Source organism: Crocodylus siamensis, chromosome 1 (assembly GCF_052110815.1).
Source record: "Crocodylus siamensis isolate JL-2025a chromosome 1, ASM5211081v1, whole genome shotgun sequence".
NCBI classification, from domain to species: domain Eukaryota; kingdom Metazoa; phylum Chordata; order Crocodylia; family Crocodylidae; genus Crocodylus; species Crocodylus siamensis.
In genome coordinates this window covers 66,594,086-66,617,639 of record NC_143395.1, presented here as the reverse complement: position 1 = coordinate 66,617,639, position 23,554 = coordinate 66,594,086, and the positions used below count along the sequence as shown (strand labels likewise).

The 23,554-nt window shown below is 44.1% G+C and overlaps 1 protein-coding gene across 2 annotated transcripts in view; it reads left to right on the top strand.

Annotated features, from left to right (window-relative positions):
• The window catches only part of UBE3D (ubiquitin protein ligase E3D), a 175,361-nt gene that overhangs the window by 34,166 nt on the left and 117,641 nt on the right, over nt 1-23,554 (top strand). For both annotated transcript variants that reach the window (XM_090035559.1, XM_090035548.1), the window contains exons 5-8: nt 1,177-1,246; nt 7,831-7,900; nt 9,589-9,697; nt 20,207-20,376. In XM_090035559.1, the coding sequence (XP_089891685.1) occupies nt 1,177-1,246; nt 7,831-7,900; nt 9,589-9,697; nt 20,207-20,376 (419 nt within the window). The remainder of the gene's footprint in view (nt 1-1,176; nt 1,247-7,830; nt 7,901-9,588; nt 9,698-20,206; nt 20,377-23,554) is intronic.

Genomic DNA, 23,554 nt, shown 5'->3' with positions numbered 1-23,554 from the left:
AAGGGAGTTTCCAATTTTATAAATGTGCTGCTGGTTACTACTGCCCAAGTGCAGCACCCTGCACTTGTCAGTGTTGAAGTGCATCCTGTTTATGTTAGCCCACTCCTGTAACCTATCCAGGTCTTGCTGCAGTCTTTCCCTCCCTACTAGTGTCCTCACCTCACCCCAAATTTTGAAATGCATTACTGGTTGCTGGGTAGACTGGCAGGGTCTCTAGCTCCCTCCCAGTCATGATAAAATTGCTTAGAACAATAGGGAGTTTAAGCTCCCACCCAGGTGTGTGAGGCCAGTCATGTAAGCAGAGGGAGCAGGTTTCCTCCTCCCTCGGGAATGTATCCAGCTCAGGTTACAACTCAGGGTTACCTGATGCCAATGGGGCCAGGGGTGTCTGCTCTCTGCAGTGACCATGGTAACCAAATTGTCAGATTAGGCAACCACCTGATAGCAGAATTTGGGGAGAGACAGAGATGGCATTCTGCCACATACCTCATGCATGCAAAGGTTTAGAAGTCCAGTGGTAACAGTGACATCAGTTAAATGTTAACTCTTTCCACTGAAGACAGCTTGTGGCTTCTTTCCCTTAAGAATCAATGGAAATTGGCAGTCATCTGGTATCAGGGACATACAGGAAGTTGTGGAATCATTTTTTCACTGGTTTTGTTTATAATAAGATAATTATTTTGGTTGTTTATAATACTTTTCAATGTAAGTACTTTAATATGACTTTTTAAGTTGGTAACAGCTTTTAAAATTTCACTAAGCATGTAAAATTAAACTTGTGTAACTCACATATTGTGCAAATACACTAAAAGACCTGGTGCATATGTGTGTGAAGGTACTGGATGCAAAAACTCTTCTTTTGGAATAGCATGAATTAGGGTAAGTTTAATGTTTTGCGATTGTCTTTTATATTCAGTTTAAGTCTTTAAACTGGGTTTCATGTGTGCATCTTAATCACCATAAGATTTAAATTAAATGCACAATTTATAAATAGTTCAGAAATCTTAGAAGACTGAAATGAGTAAAATAGCCAAGACAAATCAGTGTGTATGTAAGAATGAGGAGATGCAGAATGAACTATAAAGTTCATGGTGCACTCTGGAGAGTATGTTACAATTATACATTCCTTTTCAAAGTAGCTGAATGACATTTAAATGACATTTCTCTGTCCTACAGAAATCAAAGGAAAATAACAGCGTAATCTGTAAGCGCTGCAAGACAATGCTGGGAGAGGCAGTATCATCAGGTATGGATTACACAAACCAAATTGTACTTAGTTGTCTCAGTTACTAAACATTTGAAGTTAAACAGTTCTGGACAAAAATAATTTTTCAACAGGTTTCTGAGTTAATTCCTGGAATTCTTCTCACTCATTTTGGGAAAGGATGAGAGTATTGTTTCTACTATCAAAACTGTAAAGTGACTGACCCAGGAACTTACTTTGATCCTTGTTTCTATAACACATCTGGTGAATTCCAAAGGATTTGGAGGCCTGTCAGTATAATTCCAGTATTTAAAAAGGATGAAAGCTGTGACCTAGGAACTGTAGCTGTGTTAGCCTGAGCAAAATAATGGAATGGTTAATTTGCGACTTGATCAACAAAATATTAGAGACTATAAAATGTAAATGAATACCTGCCAGCATGGCTTCATGGAAAGCAGGTCTTGTTAAAACAATACTATTGCCTTTTTCTGTAAGATTAGTCATTGTTGGTAGTCTGTTGATTAAAAAATGACAGTCTTCCAGTAAATAGGGAAATCATCAATGAATCCATAAATGCCCATGGCAGCAAAGTCAAGAGCGAGGTTTCCAGACCAACAGTAACCCAGAAATAACAATAAGTCCTCAACAGCAGAGCAGGCAGATCAAGAAACAATATGTAACAGTGTCTGTAAAACTGGATGAAGGCTGCAGCAGAATAGAAACCTCTGATTGTCTTGGTTTTCCTTGCCATCAGATTAAGGTTTCTTACCTCAACGTATTGTGTGGTTTCTGATGTGCAAGAACATCTCCATAGTAAAAGATATTCACAGGCGTCTTTCTTCAATAGGAAGTCCTGCAGTGATGGACAAATGGTGATGGGAACAAGTGCTAGTGATTACCAGAAGCCTGTAGTCACAGACCTACAGTGAGGTGAATATTGCATGATGGTCATTGTGTAGTTGGAGCTGTACTTGGCTTCAGAGTGAGTTGTGCAGTTCAGCAGCTGCATTCTTGATGAGCTGGCTTATTTAAAATCCACTCTGCTCGCCCCATACAGAAAGGAGGCTAGAAAAGGTGCCCTCAATACTGTTTTATTTCACCTGACTGGACAACTGTGTTCAGTGGGTCCCCCTATCTGGGGTGCAAATAAAGTGATAAGTTTGCAACCTGGAATGTTTGCATCCTCAGGGACAACCCTAACAGTGACCAACCAGAACAAAGAAGCACACACGGTCAGAGAACTGCGCTTTGTGAGACCAGACACACAAGAAAGGGGCAGCTCACAGGACATGGTGGTGATCCACAGGGCATGGTGGTGGCTACATCTTTCTTTTGAAAAGGAAAAGCCAAAAAGTATAGACACATCCATAACATTGGTTTTGCTATCAAGACCAATCTCTAGGTTTCTCCACAAAGAAACATTAGGGCTGTTTCTGTAAGAATGATAAGGAAATTCAAGTGCTCATTGACATAAAAAAAGATTCTTCAAAGTTTGGCAGAATGACATCAACTTCAAACCAGAAATAAAACACTTTATTGTAGTTTCTATTAGTTTGTTCAGCACAACAAAACTATCTATGAGCTGAGCACACATGGAATTGTCCCTCTGAAATGCAAAGATGACACAGCACTTTCTAAAGACAGTTCCACATCAGTACCCAGTGGAAAGAGTACCTCAATGTTAGAATCTAGGTTCAGGAGCTCCTGAAGACAAAGCCATTCCACAACCGTGAGGACAACTTTGCAGATCCACAAACTTACTAAGGCCTTGAAAACAATTAGGCCAATGAAGAACAACAAGCCATGTAGTCCTGATGGAATGCTAGCTGAAATTGTATAAGCAAGGTGAAAAAAAACTCTCTCACCAACAACACATTTTTATTATGAAAATCTGGAAACATGAACAGATTCCCAGTGACTTGAGAGATCCTGGAGTTGTTACCATAATCAAGAAAGGAGATAATTTCTGCAATCAGTTCTATTAACAGACTACATTCCTGTCCATCCATGTAGGTCCTCACCTGCATTCTCAAGACTCACCTTCTTTATGGAAGAGATTCTACTTGAGTTCTGAGACCACCCAGTGGTAGAATAGATACAATCTTTGTTGCTAGACAGCTGAAGGAAAAGTGACTTGAGCAACACCTAGATCTTTGCATGACCTTTATTGACCTGACTGAAGTCTTGGATTCAGTCAACAGAGAGGCCATGGCGGATCCTGATGCTATTTGGATGCCCATTGAAATTATTACTATCATCAGACTTCTTTTTCATGATGGCACAACAGAAGCTGTCCTAAGCAGTGGCTCAGAAATGAACTCCTTCTCTACTAATACTAAAATCAAGCAAGGATGCCTGATTGCATCAACTCTGTATTCCATCTATATTGCAGCTATTCTGCATCTAATTACAGATAGACCTCCTTCTGGAGTCAGCATCCAGTGTCGCATGGAAGGCGATGTCTTTAACATCAATTAATTATGTTCCAAATTCAAGGTAATCAACACCTCCATTAGTGGTCTTCAGTACGCTGAAGATTGTGTTGTGTGTGTCCACTCAATTGAATACCTCCAGGTTGCTCTTGATTGCTTCTGCAAAGTGCATAAAATACTTGATCTCTCTGCCAAATTCACAAAAAAACAAGATTCTTTACCAGTCTACCCAAAACCAGCTAGCTGTAAGATTACACATCTTGATAAAATTTGTATTATATGGAATTAACAGGACAAACAGTTCTTATTCCATTATTTTTATCCATATTTGCCAATATATTTTTCAGTGATCAAGGTGAGACAGAATCTTTTCCAGTAAAGGTTTCAGGTGATAAAAGATTTGTAGGGTAGTAAGCAGGGAAACAAATAATTAGGGCTACCAAACAATTAAAAAATGTGATCACAATTAGTTATACAATTAAAAAAATTAGTCACGGTTATTGCAATTTTAATTGTACAGCTAAAAACTCAAAATTATGTGCAGAAGAACTCAAAATAATGCAAAATTATATAGGTACTTTGTATGGTTGGGGGTGGTGTGGGGGAGGCAGAAGGTGTGGAGGCTGTGGGGGTGTATGTGGGGTTCAGAGTTGGGGGTCGGAGGGGGTCCCTGCATGCCCTGGCAGGATGTGGGATACTTAGAATCATGAGTGAGAGGCAGCAGCATGCCTGGGGGGTTGTGGCTTGAGAGTGAGGGGCAGACACAGATGTACACAGACACAAGCCTAGCAGATAAGTTTGTGGAGGGGAGGGGGTGGAGGGGCAGATAGAGGCCCCAATGATGAGAGAGGGAGTGGGGCAGGAACAGGGGTCTGGAGTGAGTAGGGCCCCGGGGCTAGGTTAGGTTGTGGGACAGTGCTGTGTGTTGCTTGTCCAGGGGCCCAGGCGGTGGAGCATGGCTCCCCGCCACTGCATATACCCCCTGGGAGGTATGGGGGGGGCACAAGCCCCCCAGATTTGTGCACGGGGCAGGGGTGGGCTGCTGGCTGGGGCTCTCTGCCCTGCTACCTTTGCCCTGGGAGCTGTGCGCTGGCTGCACTGCATATCCTTTGCTCACCTGACTGCAGGAGGCACAACTTGGCCTCATGTGGCTTCCAGGGCAAAGGCAGCAGAGCGCAGAGCTCCAGCCCACAGTGGGCAGCCTGCCTTCGCCCCATGCAGAAATCTGGGGGACACATGTCCCCATGCCTCCCTTGGGGTTCCATTTACCCCCACGCCTGCCCCTGCCCCACTTTCTCCTTCACCATGGGGGCCTCGAACTGGCCTCCCAACCACTTCCTTACCCCGTGTTCCTTCCCCACCACAGACTTACCTGCAGAGCATTGTTCTACGCATCGCCACGCTCCATTCCTGGCCATGTGGCTGCTTGTCTGTGTCTGTGCGTGTGCCCACTCTCCCCTGCTGCAGATGCCCAGGCTGCCCTGTCACTCCTCTGCTCTGCCATCGCTACCCTGCTGAGCAGCCCAGAGGTGGCGGATGGTGGTGGTGTGGGCTCCAAAGCCACGTATACAATTAACTTGTTAAAAAAATTAATGCAAGAACTGATTAACACGTTAATCTCGCACATTAGCTGCAATTAATTGACAGCCCTAAAAATAATGTTACAAAGTGGTCTATATAACAATAAAGCAAAATGTGTTTTAATAGAGCCAAATTCAATTTAATACCCCGGGAGCAAAGAATGCAGGCTATCCCTATAGGATGGGAGTCTCTGTCTTTGGAAGCAGCAGCTCAGGAAAGGAGGTAGGGTCCTAAGAGAGAACTGCTTTAGTTTGAACTCTTGAGTACAGTCTGTGGTAGAGAGAGAGAGAGAGTGCAGTCCTTCGATAGATCAAAAGTGGGAACATTGAGTGGAAATAGTGAACTTATCATTCCTCTGTTGTTAAGGTTTTTTGTCAGTTTGGGTGCACAGAATGTGGCAACACTGGAGAGGTTTCAAGGAAGGCCACCAACATTATGCCAAGATTCAAAACAAGCCCTATGATATAAGAATTAAGAAGGTCTGTCTGTTGATCTTATCAAGGAAAATTTTGGAAACTGATCCAATTGCTGTGTAATAGAGAGCAGTTCAGTCTTGTTGATAAAGGCATAGCAAGATCCAGTGGCTGGAAGTTGGAAGTTGAATGCATTCAACCTTGAAATAAAACTCAGTTTCTTAGAAGCAAGAATAATTAAAAACTGGGACAACTTACCAGGGTTGTGAGAGGAGGTGGTGAACTCAGCACTGGGTAGAGTCTTAAAATGGGACAGCAGAGACTCCCTATGCCTGAAGAAGGATGACTGCGCCTGAAAGCTTGCCAAGAACTTTTTTCCAACTACTCAGTTGGTCTAATAAAAGATATCACATCTATTCAGAGAACCGTGCCTGCCTAGTTAATCACTGTAATTGCTGATCAATAAGGTATTAACATTCAATTACCATAGTGTTTGATCTTGGTCTATTTAAAATGTGGGGTAAATGATTGTTAGGTTATTAATCTTGTAGACAATATTGTAATGCACATGAGAATAAAACTATTAAACTTGTATACAAGTTTGCAAGAACAGACTGTAAGATGAAGAATATATATGTCCATAAACTATTTAGACATGGGGATGAATATCTATAGATGTTTATTTCAATATTTGACTTGAGGTTAGTGTCTGAGAATGGACAGTCAGATCTAAATAGATCTACGTTGCTGATCATCAAACTGAACCACCGTAAAGGATGTTGCACTGAACTAATAAAACTCTACTTCATTTTGGAATTCTCTAGCAAAACGAGCTCAGCCCCAAACTGCTAGAGAAGATACGAGCAAGCAATTTATCACGGGTGCACTTTCTTTTTGTGGCTGCTGACATATCTAGAGAGTTCTCTCACAAACATTAAAGTTTGCCTAGATCCTCTGACACACGCATGCTTCTGTGTGCGGTCTGTTATGTTCTGAAGGACTATCTGCAAGCTATCCAGAACAAGGAAGTATATTACTAGATTATAACTCAGAAATGCAAATTCTACAGTTGTCTTATGTGGCTCCAGGCAACAGAAGAAACAAATTGCTGCTCTAATACAGAAGTCCTAAGACCAGTTTCTACATTTTAGATTTTTAAGTCTGTAATATATAAGTACAACTAAAGGCCCTGAACCTGGATGCTGATACTTCTAAAGAATGACTCTGGCCCAGTTATCTAATCACCTGCCTGCTAGAAAGATGATCTCAGCAACTTCAACTCCTATTGCTGTAAAGCAGGGGTGGGCAAAATGCAGCCTGCAGGCCAGATGTGGCCCGCCAGGCCATTCTATCTGGCCTGCGGGGCCCCTAAAAATTTAGAAAATTAATATTTATCTGCCCCTGGTTGCCTGTCATGTGGCCCTTGATGGCTTTCCAAAACTCAGTAAGTGGCCCTCCGCCCAAAATAATTGCCCGCCCATATTGTAAAGCCTGGTTCTAGCTATGTGTATACAAAGCTGCATATAGTATTGCCATAAAACCAGAAAAAAGTTCTTACCTATGTAAGGTATTTATTTATCTTTGTTTGTTTCTTGAATTCTGTACTTATGCTTGCTATACACACTTAACAATGTGCCAATATGTTAATAGCTTCTAAAATTCAAATAAGGTCTATATGAATAATGCATAAGATATAAAATAAATCATTCTTTTATACTCGCAAAAAAGTTTAAAAAGAAAAAAAAATGACCTAGATTAGGGGTCAGCAACATACAGGTATGTTTGTGGCATTTAGATTGGCGGGGGGGGCTTCTCTTGCACCACATTTGAGTGTTGGGGCTGATTGGCTGGAAGTTGTGTCCGTGCTGGGTTCTTTTGGCCTATGGCTCTGAAAAGTTGCTGAATGCTAACCCATGGAAACAGCTGCTAGTAAAGATGAATCAGCTGGTCTCTGTTACTCTTTCTGTGTGTCTTTTTAATATGTGGGGTTCTTTAGGTATCAGGACACTGGTTGCTCCTATAGAGAAGTTTTGCTTCACTCTTTGAACAAAGAAGAGTTAGTCCCTGCTGAAACAGGAATTTGGCAGACTGATTATACCACTTAACTGAATGCTGGACTACGAGATGACACAGCATCTTATAGTTAAAATATATGTACTCTTACTGTGGATTAAGTTTCTTTTGTCTTTTTGTTTCTTAGGGATTATAAAATATTATATCACAGAGATGATTATTCAGCCATCAGAGAAAAGATTTGTCATGATACCACGGTATTAAATTTTGATTATGCACTCAGTCTTATTACTTGAAGAATACTGTCAACTGGTAAAAATGTAACTTTTGAATAGTAATTTTATTATATTTTATTAATAAATATTATGCTGATAAAGTATTTGCACAGTTATAATCACAAACTCAGGAAATAGTAAAGCAATATTAATTCACTGATATTGGGCCAGAGAAGCAAATCATATGAGGAGAGGCTGAAGGAGCTAGGCATGTTCAGATTGCAGAAAAGGTACTTAAGAGGGGACATGATGGCAATCCTCAAATACTTGAAGGGTTGCCATATAAAAGAGGAAAAACACCTTTTCTCTCTTGCTGCAGAGAAGAGGACATGGACCAATGGCTTGAAGTTGCAGCAAATAAATTTAGATTACATATCTGGAAAAAACTTCTTCATTGTTAGAAAAATGAGACAATGGAACAGACTGCTGAGGGAAGTTGTGCATTCTCCATCATTGGAGGTGTTCAAGAAGAGGTTGGACAGCCCCTGGTTAGAGATGATCTAGGCATAGATATGCCTGTGTTCTGTTATGCTTCTAGGCTTTGCTGATTGCCTCTGCCCCACCACTTCTGCCATATGTGTTGGAATGGTTTTCAAGTGTACCTCAGAGGCATTGGGCATTGGCTACAGCCAAGACTGGGGCCTTTGAGTGAGGGGTGCTAATGCTCCTGTAGGGACCAAAGCTGGAGGTTCCTAGCTAGTGGAGGGTCTTGCCCCTCCACTCAGGGTTAAACAGATTGCCATATTTGGGGGCAGATTGCTATGAACCATGTTGATTTTTGCCTTCCTGTATAGCGGGGGGCATGCCTTCTGCCTGGGATCTGTTGAGCATTTAGGCTGTGTGTAGATGAAATGAGAGGCGTGTGTGCATGACACGTTAAAGCAGGCTAAATGCTTTTGCACCGAAAATGGTGTTGGTGTTTGCGCGCCTTGGCAATGTATTGCGCATTAATTCCAGCCACTGTAGGAAGTTCAGCGGCACAATGCACCTTAAATGACTTGGGGCACAGCAAATCAAAACTCCTTCAAGGAGTTCTAGTTTGCTGCCTCTATAGCTGTGGAGCGAAGCACCAGGCTCCATGATTTGCAAAGTAGACTGAGTGATTTCAAATAGGACTTCTTAGTGTTAAAAAGTTATGATCTTTTGTAGTCTTTCTGAGTTCTTTGCAACACAGAAATTGCTTTGTTATTTTTCTATAGTCAAGAAAAAAGTGAAAGCTGAGTTGGCATTTTCTGAGGGGTTCACTGAATCTAAAAAGGTTAAGAACCACTGATATGCCCTTCTACTGTTTTGCTTTTATATAAAGTAACTTTGCAGGGTAATGTGTATTGCCAGGGCTATAGGTCTTTCTTTGCAACAGTAGGTATTGGATTGTGTTAAATACAAAATATTAGATTAGTGAACCATGGACCTGTTCAAGCATGACAATTCTTGCTAAGCAAGAAAGGGAAAATACTCCATCTCTTTGTGGGAAGGTTGTGGATTCAGCATTTTTCTCTTCATAGAGTCAATATAGGTATCGTGATCAAATTTCCAAGTAAAATTGACACTGAGGAAAAATCAAACATCAGATATTTAAGGTTTAGCTTGCACTTACTGGGCATTAGCTTATTTTGCAAATCATTGTTATTATAAAAACATATTCTAAAGATTGCTTTATTTTAAAACAGGTCTCAGTTTGTACAGAGCATTATAGCTCAGTGTCTTGTGGAGCTGTCTTCTTCTAGAAGCACATTTAGGTTCAGCATACAAGGACATGATGGAAAGGTCTACACCTTGGTAAGACATTTTTAATTTTATAGAAAAAACATTTCGTGTGTTTGTATTCATTTATTTATTTTTTATATTATGCTTTTTATGTGAATAAAGGAAATGAGATAATTCAGAGGATTGTTCAGGTTATGCTTTTACGCATCTCACCCAATGCTGTTTTTGTTTGATTATGAGCTTGCTACAGTGCAATGTCTTAAATCTTTTTACTCAAAATAAAAACAAAACCAAAAAACCTCATAAGAATTTCAAGTAGTCTAAACCACCAAATAAACCATGTGTTATCTTTGACTGTACAAGCTCGAGGGTATTGAAAATATTCCTTAATACCAGATTTACCAATCTGGTAGATTTAGGTACACTTCTCTTCCCAGAAATGTCAGAAGTAGCTTAGACTTCTTCATCAGGTTCTGGGACATGGCTGCTTATCTTCCATCCAGGTAATCTTGTCTTTTGCAGAGAGACAGATGTTCAGTGCCCCACCTTACTAGTATTGTTTTGTTTTTTTTAAACTTGATTTAAACCATCAGCAAACGTTTTTTTTCCTTCTCTATTTCCCCTAGAGGGGACCAATAACTCTGGGCTGTCCCCTTTGCACAGAGCCAAGTGCTTAAGCATCCTATTTCCATCAACCCCATTTTGTTTGTGATTAAGCAGTCAAACTAATAGTAGGAAGAAAGCCAAGAAATGCTCCATTTATAGAGTGAACAACAGGAGAGGAGGCTGTGCTGCATATATTCCCAGTTAATAGACCACTACCCTCCATATTTACTCAATTTTTTCACTCTGATAAGTACAAAAATATGGTAACTAAAATCTTGGACTAACCTCTTTCTCAGTACAACTCATCAAGTTCCATTTACATCGTTGTCATGGTTGAATAGTGTAGTGCTCTTGTCAATTTAAGTAGCAATAATTCAGCTTATCAAGATAGTTTTGTAAGTATGCATTTTGTGCACGATGCACAGTCAAACCTTGAAGCCTTGTGGACACGTCTGTACTGTCTCCAGCATTTGTAAGAAGGAAGGCCCACATCTGGGACAGGGGCAGAGCTCAAAATCACAGGAATGAAATTACTGGCTAACTTTTCCCCTCTTGTTGACACAATTATTATTAAACACACAAAGTTACTTTTTCATCTTAATTGTAGCAAAAATGCCACACTTGAGCACAGATTCAACCAAGAAAATATCAAGCAGTTAAGTTTTTGGTTGATGGGTAATATCTCACTTTTAAGTGCTAAAGATGCTTTTGGGTTAAGATCACTTGGGAAAGGTTCAACACTTTGCAGAATCTTTCATGGGGATTATTCTCTGCACCAAAGGCTACCAGTACAGTATTGATACATATGCTGCATTGCAAAGCAGATTACAAATAATCGCCAATTAACAGTAAAAGAACAGCAGTTAACAGGCCCAAATTCTAACTAACCGTAAAAGGCTAACTCAGCAAGGGGAGTAACTGTTTTTAAAGTTGAGATTAGTCTAGTCCCACTCATGCTTAAAGTGAAAGTGAGTTTCAAAGCCTTTGATTGTATTGACCAGTATCAGGCACTAAAATCACCCAGAATGCCTCTGTTGCCCCCTCTCTCAGCCTGTTGCATATGGTCAGTATGTCTCCACACTTCATGAATTGGAGCCAGATGAGGTTGCCCTGTGCCTCATTTGCATATAAATGTGTGGAGGATCTCAGGACTTATGACAAGAATACTCTGTTCCAGTCATGACTGGGGGCTAATTAGCACATGGCTCCTTTGTGGGGGGTATCTGGAGTACAAACACATGGATCTTTGGCAGGGGGAGGTATCTGGAGTCCATAGATACCGGGCAGTGGTGTGCTATGGAGTCAGCATGGCTTGAAATGCTGTTGACTCTGCTGAGACCCAGCTCAGTTTACTACATGGTAAATCATGAGCCTTTTGGTTTTAGTTTAATATTCTTCATAGTTTGTACTGTGTGTCAGTAGTAGGGTTACCGTATGTCTGGGTTTTCCTGGATATGTCCTCTTTTTGAGCCCTCTGATATCCATTTGGGCAGGTTTTTTTAAATCTGCCTAAATGTCCAGGATTTTGCTTTCCTCTGGTAGGAGCAGGGCGAGGGTGATTGGAGGCAGCAGGGAGCACGGGCGATATAGTTTATCACAGCAGGCGATCGGAGGTGCACGCAGACGCAAGTGGTACTCTCTGCTGCCTCTGATTGCCCTCCCCCTGCTTCCAAGCTAAATCCTGGACACTTGGTTAGGGCAAAGGAGTCGGGGGATTGGGCTATGATAGGGCAGGGGGAAATGGAGTAGGGTAGGAGGGCTGTGTGCTCCTCCAGCGGGGGAAAAGGGGAGGGCCCTCTGAGGGCAGTGGGAAAGTGTGGCTGGCAGGCAGCACAAGGACTGGTGCCTGTGCTCTGTGCCCACAGGGGCTGAGTGGCCAGGAGACATTGCCCGAGGGGAGAGGAGGAAGGAGGGGGGCCATGGCCAGCTGCCTGGCCCAGTGCGGCAGCCTCATCCCAGGGCTGGAGGTGCCACAAGCCTCCCTTCCTCTTCCCTCCAGCCCTTGATGGGGTCTGACACAGTCTCCCACCTCCTGCATGAATCAGAGCCATGGCGCTCTGGCCTATCAGGACAGGGACAGCTGGGGCCCCACCCGCAGGGCTGGGGAGGGCAGGGGGCTGTGAGTTGGGAGCGAGGGGCAAGGAGGATGGGCGACTGTGGGTTGGAAGTGCAGGGGGCACTGGCAGTGTCAGGGGGCTGTTGGTCAGGAGTGAGTGGCACCATCATGGCCCAGGAGGGCAGGGTACTGTGGTTTGGGAGTGAGGGGCACTTGCAGGGCTAGGGGGTGCTGTGTCTTGACAGTGAGGGGCAACAGAATGGGCAGGGGCAGAACATCGGCATGTCATGGTGCCCCCACAGGTATATCTCCCCTCCTCTCCCCCACCTGCATGACAAGTGTCTTCTTTTTTAGACCTGGAAATATGGTAATATAGTAGGTACAAAAGTGCTCTTAAAGATGTGTTTGTGGAGTACCTATGCTAACAGTTGCAGCAGTTTCAAAAGAGATAAAATGCATCAATTCTGGATTAACTAAATCACAACAGGCCTGTTTATTTCAAAGTCAGTGTTTTCAAACTCGCCCCTCATTTCAATGTGTGCTGGTCAGGGAGAGCAGGGTCTAAGGGCCTTGTTACATGGTAATTTTGAGTGGCTTCTGCAACTCTTGACACCTGGATTAACACCTGAAACTGGTTTCAAGCATATCTTATGCAGTTCAGAGTTATCCGTGCCACCCAGCTCCTGTTACAGTAAAGTGTGGCCATGCTAACTTGTAGCGGCCCTCACTCAGTCCAGGGAGCAGGCAGGGGAAGAGTTGAACTGCCTGTTAAGTCAGAAGAACAGCAGCCCAGGAACAGTGTGGGTGGGAGGCAGTTTAACTCTTCCCTGCCTGGTCCCTTGGGAAAGACAACAGAGGCAGCCACAAGTGAGTAATGCCCCAGGGGCAGGGGGAGGCAGAGGGCGGGGAGTCACGGGAGGCAGGAGGGAAGCCTGGAATGGGAGGTGGGGGATCTTACCTCTAAGTCTTTCAGGTCTCTGCTGGCCTGCAGTGTGACTTCACCAAACTTGAACTAGCACTAACACCTATCAATATTGGCTCACAGTGTAAGGTGCAAAAGCCCCTGAGGGCTGGGGAGGGCTTTCAGGGGGAAGAAGTTGGGAAGTAGAGTATAAGGGGGCTACTTGACCCCCCCAGATCTATTTTCTCTGCTGTAGCAATGGGAGGGGGACAAATGTTCTAATTATTAGATACTATACCTGGAAAATTAGAGTAAATTTATATATTTTCCATATCTAAAATCTAGTTTTTGTGGGGTCATCTTATATACAAGGTCATTTTTGATTTCATAGACATTTGGGCTAGAAGCGACCCCGGAGGATCATCGATACCAGCTCCCTGCCCAGAGGCAGGAAGTCAGCAGGGATCATAGGATCCCAGAAAGATAAACATCCAAAAGTGTCTTGAAGACGTTCAGAGTGGGTGCTTGAACCACCTCCGATGGCAAGCTTTTCCAGACCTTGGGGGCTCGGACAGTAAAGAAGTTCTTCCTTATGTCCAGCCTGAAACAGTCGCGGTGGAGTTTGTGACCATTTGATCTTGTCATTCCTTGGAGTGCTCTGGTGAACAGACGTTCCACCAGATCCTGGTGGAACTTCTAGATTGCCACAAGATCACCCCTGAGCCTGTGCTTTTCCAGACTGAAGAGTCCCATGGCTCTCAGCCTCTTGTCATAAGGTCTGTTATCCTGACCTTTGATCATGTGCATGGCTCTCCTATGCACTCTTTCAAACTTCTCCGCATCCTCTTTGAATTGTGGAGCCCAAAATTGGATGCAGTACTCCAGCTGCGGCCTCACCAAGACCAAGTAATATGAGAGAATGACATCCCGGGGTTTGCTTGAGAAGCATCTATGGATGCAAGCCAGAGTTTTGCTTGCTTTACTAGCCACAGCATCACATTGAAGGCTCATGTTCATCTTGTGGTCAATCATGACCCCCAAGTCCCTTTCATCGGTAGTACTAACCAGCGTAGCACTGCCGAGCCTATAAGGATGCTGCAGGTTTTTCCTCCCAAGGTGGAGAACCTTGCATTTTTCGGTGTTAAATACCATCAGGTTCTCATTCACCCATTTTACGAGCCTGTCAAGACCTGCCTAGATCACGCTCCTGTCCTCAGGTGTGGATGCTTTACCCCAGAGTTTGGTGTCCTCGGCGAACTTGGTCAGCCCGCTTCTGACTCCAATGTCTACATCATTGATGAAGATGTTAAAAAGTAAAGGCCCTAGGACAGAGCCTTGAGGGACCCCACTGGTCACAGGGCACCACGATGATTGACTTCTGTCAACCACCACCCTCTGGGTCCTGCCATGGAGCCGGTTCCCCAGCCAGCAGATCGTGATGAGGTTGAGGCCGCAGTTAGCCAGTTTTGCCAAGAGGTAATCATGGGATACCAGATCGAAGTCCTTTTTAAAGTCAAGATATACAACATCAATCTCTTCCCCCTTGTCCAGGTGATAGGTCACCTGGTCGTAAAAGGAAATGAAATTGGTCAAGCAAGACCTACCCGCAACAGACCCGTGCTGGGTATCCCTCAGGATATTTCTGTCAGCTAGCCTGTATAGGATGGCCTCTTTGATAATCTTTTCCAAGACCTTACCTGGGAAAGAGGTCAGGCTGATGGGTCTGTAGTTTGCTGGATCCACTTTCCTCCCTTTTTTGAAGATAGGCACCACATTGGCCTTCTTCCAATCATTGGGCACTTCACCAGAGCACCAGGAGTTCTCAAAGATCCATGCCAGGGGCTGAGCTATGATGTCTGCCTGCTATTTGAGTACGCTTGGATGTAAACCGTCAGGGCTGGCTGAATTGAAGGTATCCAGCCTGTCAAGGTGTTCCTTCACAAGGTCAGCTTTGATGGATGGTAAAGAATATCCCTACCCCAGGCCTCCCTGTCCCACAGTGGGCAGAGTTGTCCCATGGAACTGGTGAAAAACTGATGAAAAGTAACCATTTAGCAAGTTTGCTTTTTCCTGGCATATGTTGTCAGTTGTCCCATCTGGTTTAGCAGGGGTCCAATGTTGCCCTTGCTTTTCCTCTGGCTCCCCACATATCTAAAAAAGGACTTCTTATTGTCCTTGATATTTGTAGCTAGCTGAAGTTCCGTTGTGGCCTTGGCTTTCCCAGTTTGCTCTCTGCAGGTCCAGACCAGAGCAGAGTATTTCTCCTTGGTGGTTCCAGCCCTCCATCCTTTGTAGGTCTTCCTTTTAAGACTAAGGAGGTCTGCTAGTTCCCTGGAGAACCAAGGGGGCTGCTGTGTCCTTTTGCTGCCTTTCCTCTGAAACGGGATAGACTTTGCTTGCGCATCCAGGAATGCTCCCTTGAGGAGCAACCACTCATCCTGATCTCCCCTCCCCTTTGGTTTGTGGCCCTTTAGGGCCTCACTGACAAGTCTCCTGAGCTTGTCAAAGTCAGCTTTCCTGAAGTCAAGAACTTCTGTATTGTTGACTGACTTGCCAGCTTTATGGCAGATGGTGAAGGTGATCAGCTTGTGGTCACTGTCACCCAGTTTCCCTTCAATCATTAGGTCGCTGATTAGGTCGTCCCTGGTTGCTAGTACTAGGTCGAGCAGTGCTTTACCTCTCGTCGGCCAGTAGACTTCCTGCGTCAAATGGAGGTCATCCACGCATGAAAGATAGCTTTGCACCCGCTTGGATTTGGCTGAGCGCTCCTCCCATGAGACATCTGGGTAATTAAAGGCTCCCATGACAACCATACACCAGGAGCGTGCGGCCTCAGCCAATTCTCTAGCAAACTCCTGGTCAAGATCTTGACTCCCACCATAGTATCCCCAGTGCTGTGTTCTCCACGGATTTTAACCCAAAGGTTCTCAAATCCACTGTGGGTGCCAATGTCGGCTTGCAGGGATGCGTAGCTTTCCTCGACATAGAGAGCTACATTCCCGCCCCTTTTGTCCACTTGATCCCTCCTGTACAGGATATAGCCATCTATACCTGTGGCCCAGTCATGGGTGGAGTCCCACCATGTCTCCGTTATCCCTATGACATCATAGTTATTTGTGTTTAGCAGGAGGACAAGTTCCTTCTGTTTGTTTCCCAAGCTCCTGGCATTTGTGTATAGGCATGCAAGTGTCCCCTTGGGGGCCCTTGCCTTGCCTACAGTTTGTTCCAGGGTTGGGGTAGGGGTGGGCTCCCTTAAGTGCCTTGGTCTGCTGGCTTAGTGGGCCAGCAGTGGTGGTAGTCTCCCATCCCCTGATGGGCTTAGTTTAAAGCCCAACGGAGCAGGTCAGTCAGTCTGGCTGAGAATAGCCTCCTCCCCAGCGGAGAGAGGTGGAGGCCATCCCTTCCCAGCAGCTCACTGCCTCCCTCACCAAAGAGCGGGCTGTGGTCATGGAAGCCCTCCCGATGACACCAGCACCGCAGTCTTTGGTTAACTACCTGGATCCTCCTCTCCCTCCTCAGCCCATAGCCTGAGACTGGGAGGATTGAAGAAAGCACTACCTGTCCCCCCAGACCCTTTAGCCCTGCTCCCAAATCCCTGTAACGCGTCATGACCCAGCTGGGAGCACTCTGGGCTGTGTCATTGGTGCCCACATGGATGAGGAGCATGAGATAGTGGTCAGTGGGCTAGAGGAGCTTAGCGATCTTCTCCGCAATGTCCCGGTTATGGGCTCCCAGAAAGTAGCAAACTTCCTGGGCTAATGGGTCAGGGCAGTAGATTACCCCGTCAGCCCCCCTCAGGATGGAGTCTCCTACAACAAACACTTTGCGTTTTGTCTTGGAGAGTGGGGGCAGTAGCTACAGTAGAGCCCGTGTTGCCTGTGGGAGCTGGCAACTTAGCAGGCTGTGCTAGGGCTGCAAGAGGTTCATTCCTGTTGCAAGGCTCCAGCGGGGCAGGGGCCTTGGTGCAGTGGGTCTGTAGGCTCTTTACTACCTTGGTCTATCCCCTGGACTGGACAGAATGGGAGGTTCCTGAGTCCTCCCTTGTCATGGAGGGGGACCTTGGTCTACCCTCCTACTCCCATGGGAGAAAGACCTGGCAGTAGGAGTCTATCTCCTGTTCACAGTCCCTAATGGCATGTAGTCTCTGGACTGTGGCCTGGAGCTCCTCCAGCTGGTGTGCCAGAGACCCCAGTAGGGAGCAGACCTCACAAAGGGAGGTGGCCATGCTCCTGGGCCCCAGAGCCTGAAAATATGACAGGCAGACCCTGCAGCTGAGAGCCAGGGGCTCCATCTGTGTGGAGCCTGGAACCATGGACTCTGGGTGAAGGCCTCTGGGGAGGGCGGGGCGCAGGCCCTGAGCGGACCCTTGGAGTGCGGTGCTTTCCCATCGGTGTCATGCCACTGGTGGGCTGGCTAGAGCTGGGACTGTCTACTCTGGGCTCTCACAGGCAGGGCTTTGGGCCCTCCTGTGCACCCTTCTGCACAAACTCCCATGCTGGGCCCAGGAGATCATACCTGTCTTCACGGCCTGTTTGTGCATCTCTGGTTGCTCAGCTTTCTGGGAGGCTGAGCGAAGTAGGATCGGGGGGGCGTGACCCTCCTTGGCCGTTGTAGCCCACTCCCAGCTGACTAGGTCCCTCGCTCCATGGGCCCCTGCTTACCTGCAGGCAGGCCGGGGCTTGTCAGGGGACCTGGGGTCTCTGCTGAGGTCCCTAGGCTCATGGGGGCACAGCGGGCTTATACCCGTGTTTCTTGCACCAGAGCCGGGACACTAGTAGACTTGATAGTCAAGTAAATATGGTACCTTGATATCTAAGTGCATAATATATGTGAAGAGAGTTGCATTAATTTCTTCTAGACCAGCAACAGTGGAAGAAATAAAATAACTAATGCTGGAAAAAAATGAAATGTTGACAAATAAATAGTTCAGGTCTAAAATATGCAATAATTCCTTACAGTTAATAGCATCTTTTCTTCTAGGTCCTCATTCTGTTGATTATATCTTGCATACTTAAAGATCAATACAAATCTGTTGGATTGGATTGCTATAAGATGAGACGCACCTTGACCAAGTGATAGAATAGTGTAGACAGGATCTACAAGCTGTCAGTTTGTAACAGAGTCACTTATCACTTATAGACTGAAGTTGACTGCGTATCCTAGAGCTGCTATTCACTTTCTGAACAGATCCGTGAAAAAAATCTTTTTAATGGATAATCCTTTTGCAGGTCAGAGACTTGAATTAGTGAGAGCTAGGCTCAGTGCAATTAATTTGTATATAAAGTATGTCTCATCTTTTCTTATCTCCTCCGGAGACATCTCTGACTGTAAGTCATTCCTCTTTTGCAAAAGCCATGCTACAGTACTTTCTGAGCTTCTGACGAATTGTGACAATTGTACTTAGCTGTATTGAATAGTATTATTCAGTGTGAACAAATCACCAAACGTAATATTTGTTGTCATAATCTGAGGTCGCCCAGGTTTTCAGAAGCAAAAGACTACTCCTTAATTCAGTGATTCTCAGCCAGGGTGCTATAAGATCCTTTTAAGGGTGCCATTGGGTTCTATACAATATTACAATATTAGGTGTGCCATGACTCACAAGATATACTCTGAGATTTCAGATTGGAATCTATTCTAAAACATTCTGACCTGTTGTGATGTTTCTGAGTTTCTTGCAATCAAAGAAGTACTGTATCTTTCCATAGTTAAGAAACAGATGAAAGCTAAGAGCTGGTATTTTCCTAGCAGCGCCTTAAGTCTAAGGAACAGTGCCTTGATTCTAAAAAGTTTGAGAATGACTGACTACCTCAGCTAAATGCACCATCAAACCCCTGGTTTTCTATAGAAGAAATTTTGTTTAGCAATCAAAAGACCATCAAGGTGAATATTAAATCATGTACAAAAAGAATCCTATTAAAATTAGTTGTCAATTCAAAGAGCAACTTTAGTCTTTGAGGAAAAACAATTGAAAATCCTTAAAGGACAGTACAAAGTAATATGTTTAATGAGTAACATACAAAGAAAACTGAAATAGTATCTTGAAAAAGAGGAAAAAATCTATTAGCAAAACTTATGAAAATTAATTGTCTCTTGGTAACTCAAGTCATCCTACTGCCATGGCCAGCAAATAAATGAAGACGAGAGACCTGAATGGTTTTGTATAGCTTCCGGTACAAAAGAACCTTTATCCTGATAAGGACTTAGGAATAAATTAAATATGAGGATCACAAATAGTATAGTGCAAAAATCAGATTTCTCAAAACTCTTCATTAATAGAGACTGTCAGCATTTCTGTGCCAAGTTAGTGTTAGTGAACACTGATTCCCATTATCAGCCATGTATTAGTATTTTTTTCCGAATTAAGTTTGGCTAGAGACCATGTTACTCTTTGTAATTGGGCCCCTATTAACATTAATAAACAGTGATTGCTGGCCATTCTTTCTGTGCCTCAGCTTCATCCAGTCTAAGCTACCATTATATCTTTCTCTGTTCCGAAACTCCTGTTGCTTGCTTCTTCCAGTAGGCAGTCTCTCACTTCCATTCCTTTCCTCAGGACCTGAGTTTCAACAGATGTATTGGATACGTCACTGAAAAATAAAAAGAACAATCAGCTATTTGTTACTGGACCAGAAGATTTGGGAGTGTTTCCTTTTTTTTGTAGCAACGAGCATTCTTGAGGTTCTAGCACAAAGAAACATAGGTACACAATTACAGTACTGTTAATACCAGTAATAAATCCTCCAGCATTTAGTTTTAAAAAAATTCCAAAATCTGTTTGATCTTCACTGGAAACGTGTCTACACTGAAAAAAAATGAACATAAGTTATATTAGTTTGAATCTATTAACAGTTTGTTAAAAACTAGTTTTATCACATGCTAGTAAAAAACAAAGCAATATAAATTGCTTAATGTCTTAATGTCATCTACGCATAACATATCGCACCGAAGGCTGGAGTAACAGAAGAAGTCTGAACTGATGTTGTATTCTATAATTAAAATATTTCTTTATCTTCAGATGTGGCTTTTAAATGTTGACACGTTATTGATGGAGTCTCTTGGAAATTCAGCTCCCAGCAATGTTTTTACGTTGTTTGAAGATAGTTTGAGGTCTCACGCCAAATCATCAGGCACTTGGAATGCTGTCAAAGTTCTTTACCTTCCCTGCATTAAAAACAGAAATAAGGAGTAAGTATCTTCTCTTTGCATTTTAAGTTCTATTCCTTTGGGCCCTCCAGGCAAATTTTAAATCTAATGGAATGAATTTTCACAGCATAGTGTTTTCAGTAATTTGTCTCTTTTAAAGCCTTTTGAACCTTGGAGCTAAGCTCCTGTCCAACTTCTTGAAAAGTTAAGGTCCAGAGTTACACTACCCTTACAACTATAATAGCTAAGTTACATTAAGGTTACAAAATGTTTTAATGCTTTTGAATATAATACTTTTCCTTTTCTTTTTAATTTTTTTTTTATTGAATCCAACCCATCAAATGAGATTCAACATCCAAAGACGCACTCAATCCTTCAAAACATACATAGTCACAAACATCCCCTGTCAACACTACACACATACACATCCACTAACGCATCAGAGGCGTTTTAGTTCAAAAGCGCACTGCTGCCCTTTTCTGCATGGTGACGTGCATTTTGCCACTTATACAACTGTACACAAAGCAGCATAGTATGTGTCAACTCACATGCAGAGCAGACTTGATTAATTGAGTCTGCTTCAACCCACTAGATCTCTGGTGCATCATGGGATGAAAAGGTATGTGTATAAATGCCCCTAGAGTCTAGACATATATGTCACACCACTTTAGATTGATTTAAACTTCCTGGACCATTTCAAAAGCACATTGGGAAAATCAAATACTATTTTGAAACAGTCCTGAGTGTCATATGTCTGGTCCTCCAGGCATCCTAAACTCTTCTAGGGAAATGGGGCTGCTTTGGGATGCAACCAAAACTCTACTTCCCAAAGACTAATTACCTACAGAGAGCAATCTGCATGGGTGGGAAAGCAGAAAGTCTCTGTCAGTTTCACTTCCTTTTTAGGAACCCAGAGTAGGGGTCCAGGCTTAATTTAGATTGGGGGGGTGGGGTTGCCAGGTTCTATGGGGATGGAGGAGATGGGCTTTGTGCCCCCCTATAACAGTAAACACCTTTCAGTTGTTGATTGATGTGGGGGGAAACAACCATTGCATAATGGGCACTTAATGGCACAAGATGGCTGTCATTTTCATGCTCAGTGTGAAGTGACTTTAATTATTTAATTTATTTAATTAATTAACTGTTAATTATGTCTTCTCTTCTGTGCTGCATTCATGCAGCTAGTCCTACCTTGCAGGTTCCACCCTGCACACACATCTCTATGCAATTGCTGACAATACAAGATAAATGGATTACCATGGAAAATCCTCTTAAACCTGCAGCATGAGGCAGAGATTGTGGGAAGACCCAAAGCAACCAGCCTCTAGAATGAAGAAGGGACCCCTAATCACCCCCTTCCACCTCCCTTCCTCCCCCCCCACTCCCCACAACTCACTTGGTTACGCTCTGCCCAGATACCATCACACAGAGTTCGATAGTGTACAAGCAAGTGTACAAGCACTATGGGCTGTGCAGGCGAGGCATGCAGGGAAACTGAAGCTTGACCAGTGGGGTGGGTAAAGAGTGGTGGTGGCAGGCAGCCCAGAAGCAGGGGTTAAACACTTGGCAAGCCCTTCAATCCCTATCCCACCCCAAATGAGTAAGGAACCCCACCACCTAGGAACTGTAGCAGAGAGGTGAAATTTCAAGGTGGCTTTCCAAGTCAGGGGTTGGAAAAGTAGGAGAATTTTAGCAGAGGTGCAGAGAAATAGAGCACCTAGCCTGCAGGAAACCACAAGCAGGGGGATACATAACACCTGGCAACCTCTCCACACCTACCCCTTTCCCCAATCTGGGTCTTCCTCCTTGTGACCCTGTTGAGGAAAGGAGTGTGACGACCCACATGTCTACCTGCATCACCTCACTATGTGAAGTGTCCTTTTCTTACATTTTCTTCCTGGGTCTTAGAAATGTTTTCCCAAAAAGGGAGGAAACAAAGTCCCTCTTTGTCTGCCACGATTTGATCAAAAAAAAAAAAAAAAAACCTGAAAAGAGAGGATTCAATAATGGGGGATTTTCTTTTCTTCTAGAGATTCCCCTAGGTATATTTCTTGGGGCTCCACCTCCCCTACACCTCTTCCATATGCCAACTGTGATGTTAGATGGGTGGTGCTTCTCAGCACAGGATTCATTGCATACCCTGTGGCCGCTAGTCATAGGACACAAATGGTACTATCAAAATTAATCTTAAAACATCAGAGTCCTGGATGGTCCCCCTCAGGGCCATGTCTGTCTAACCAGTCTTGTATCAGTAACAGTATTGGCAGTGTTTAAGAGTCCAGCCTTAACATAAATTCAGCTTACTTATAACTCAGCCTTGATGTAGGTATACATGCTTCAAGCGCCTTTAAACATCATGTAGAAAACAAGTAACGCAGACCAAAATAATCATTGTTCCACAGTGCCCTCTGTCTGTCACTATATGGGGCTCACACTTGCATGTCCTCCTTAGGATGCTCCTCATTGGTCTGAGACTCTACTGTCACCTCAGTTCTTCAGGCTTACCAGCCTCATGGATGAGAACTCTTCCAAGTTTTGTCTTGGCCAGCTCCCCTGTCATACCCTCAGGCCCCATACTTTAAGGCTCGCTGGACTCAGGGGTCTCTCCCTGCTGTTTTTGCTTGGTTCAGCAGCTTGGGTTTTCGACTATGCCAGAGCAAGGGGGCTCTCTCTGCTGCTTTCATCCTACTCTGGCACCCGGCTGCGTTTCTCCACCTTTGGCACCCAGCTTCTCTGTGCTTCCAGGTGTGCATTTTTTGTACATCACTCCTTGCGTGCCCTCCTCTGCACAGGGAGTGTGTACTTTTAAAATGGTATGATGGTGCTGTGCGCCTCTCTGGCATTTCAGCTCCAGTACCTGCAGGTGACTTCCACACATCATCAGCCCTTCCCAGGCTAGTTTCCCTCACGAGAAGATGCTGTTTTGGGTGGGGATCACCCCTCCCTCAGAATATGACTCACAAGCCATGTCTCACAGTAACACTCCCCCTCTAGGGGAATCCTGGAAAAACAGCTAAGTACTGTTCCCTGGAAGGCATGATGATCTGGGTACTCTGCCTATCCCCTGTTGGTGTTTTGTCACCAATACAGTCTCTGAAAGGTGAGGGTTCTACTTAGAACTTCTGTCAAAAGACAATTATGAATCAGTTCCCTATCAGTGACATTCGTGGAACAGTTCAAGTGTTATATCCGTTTGCACCCTAAGATATGACTATAGTTT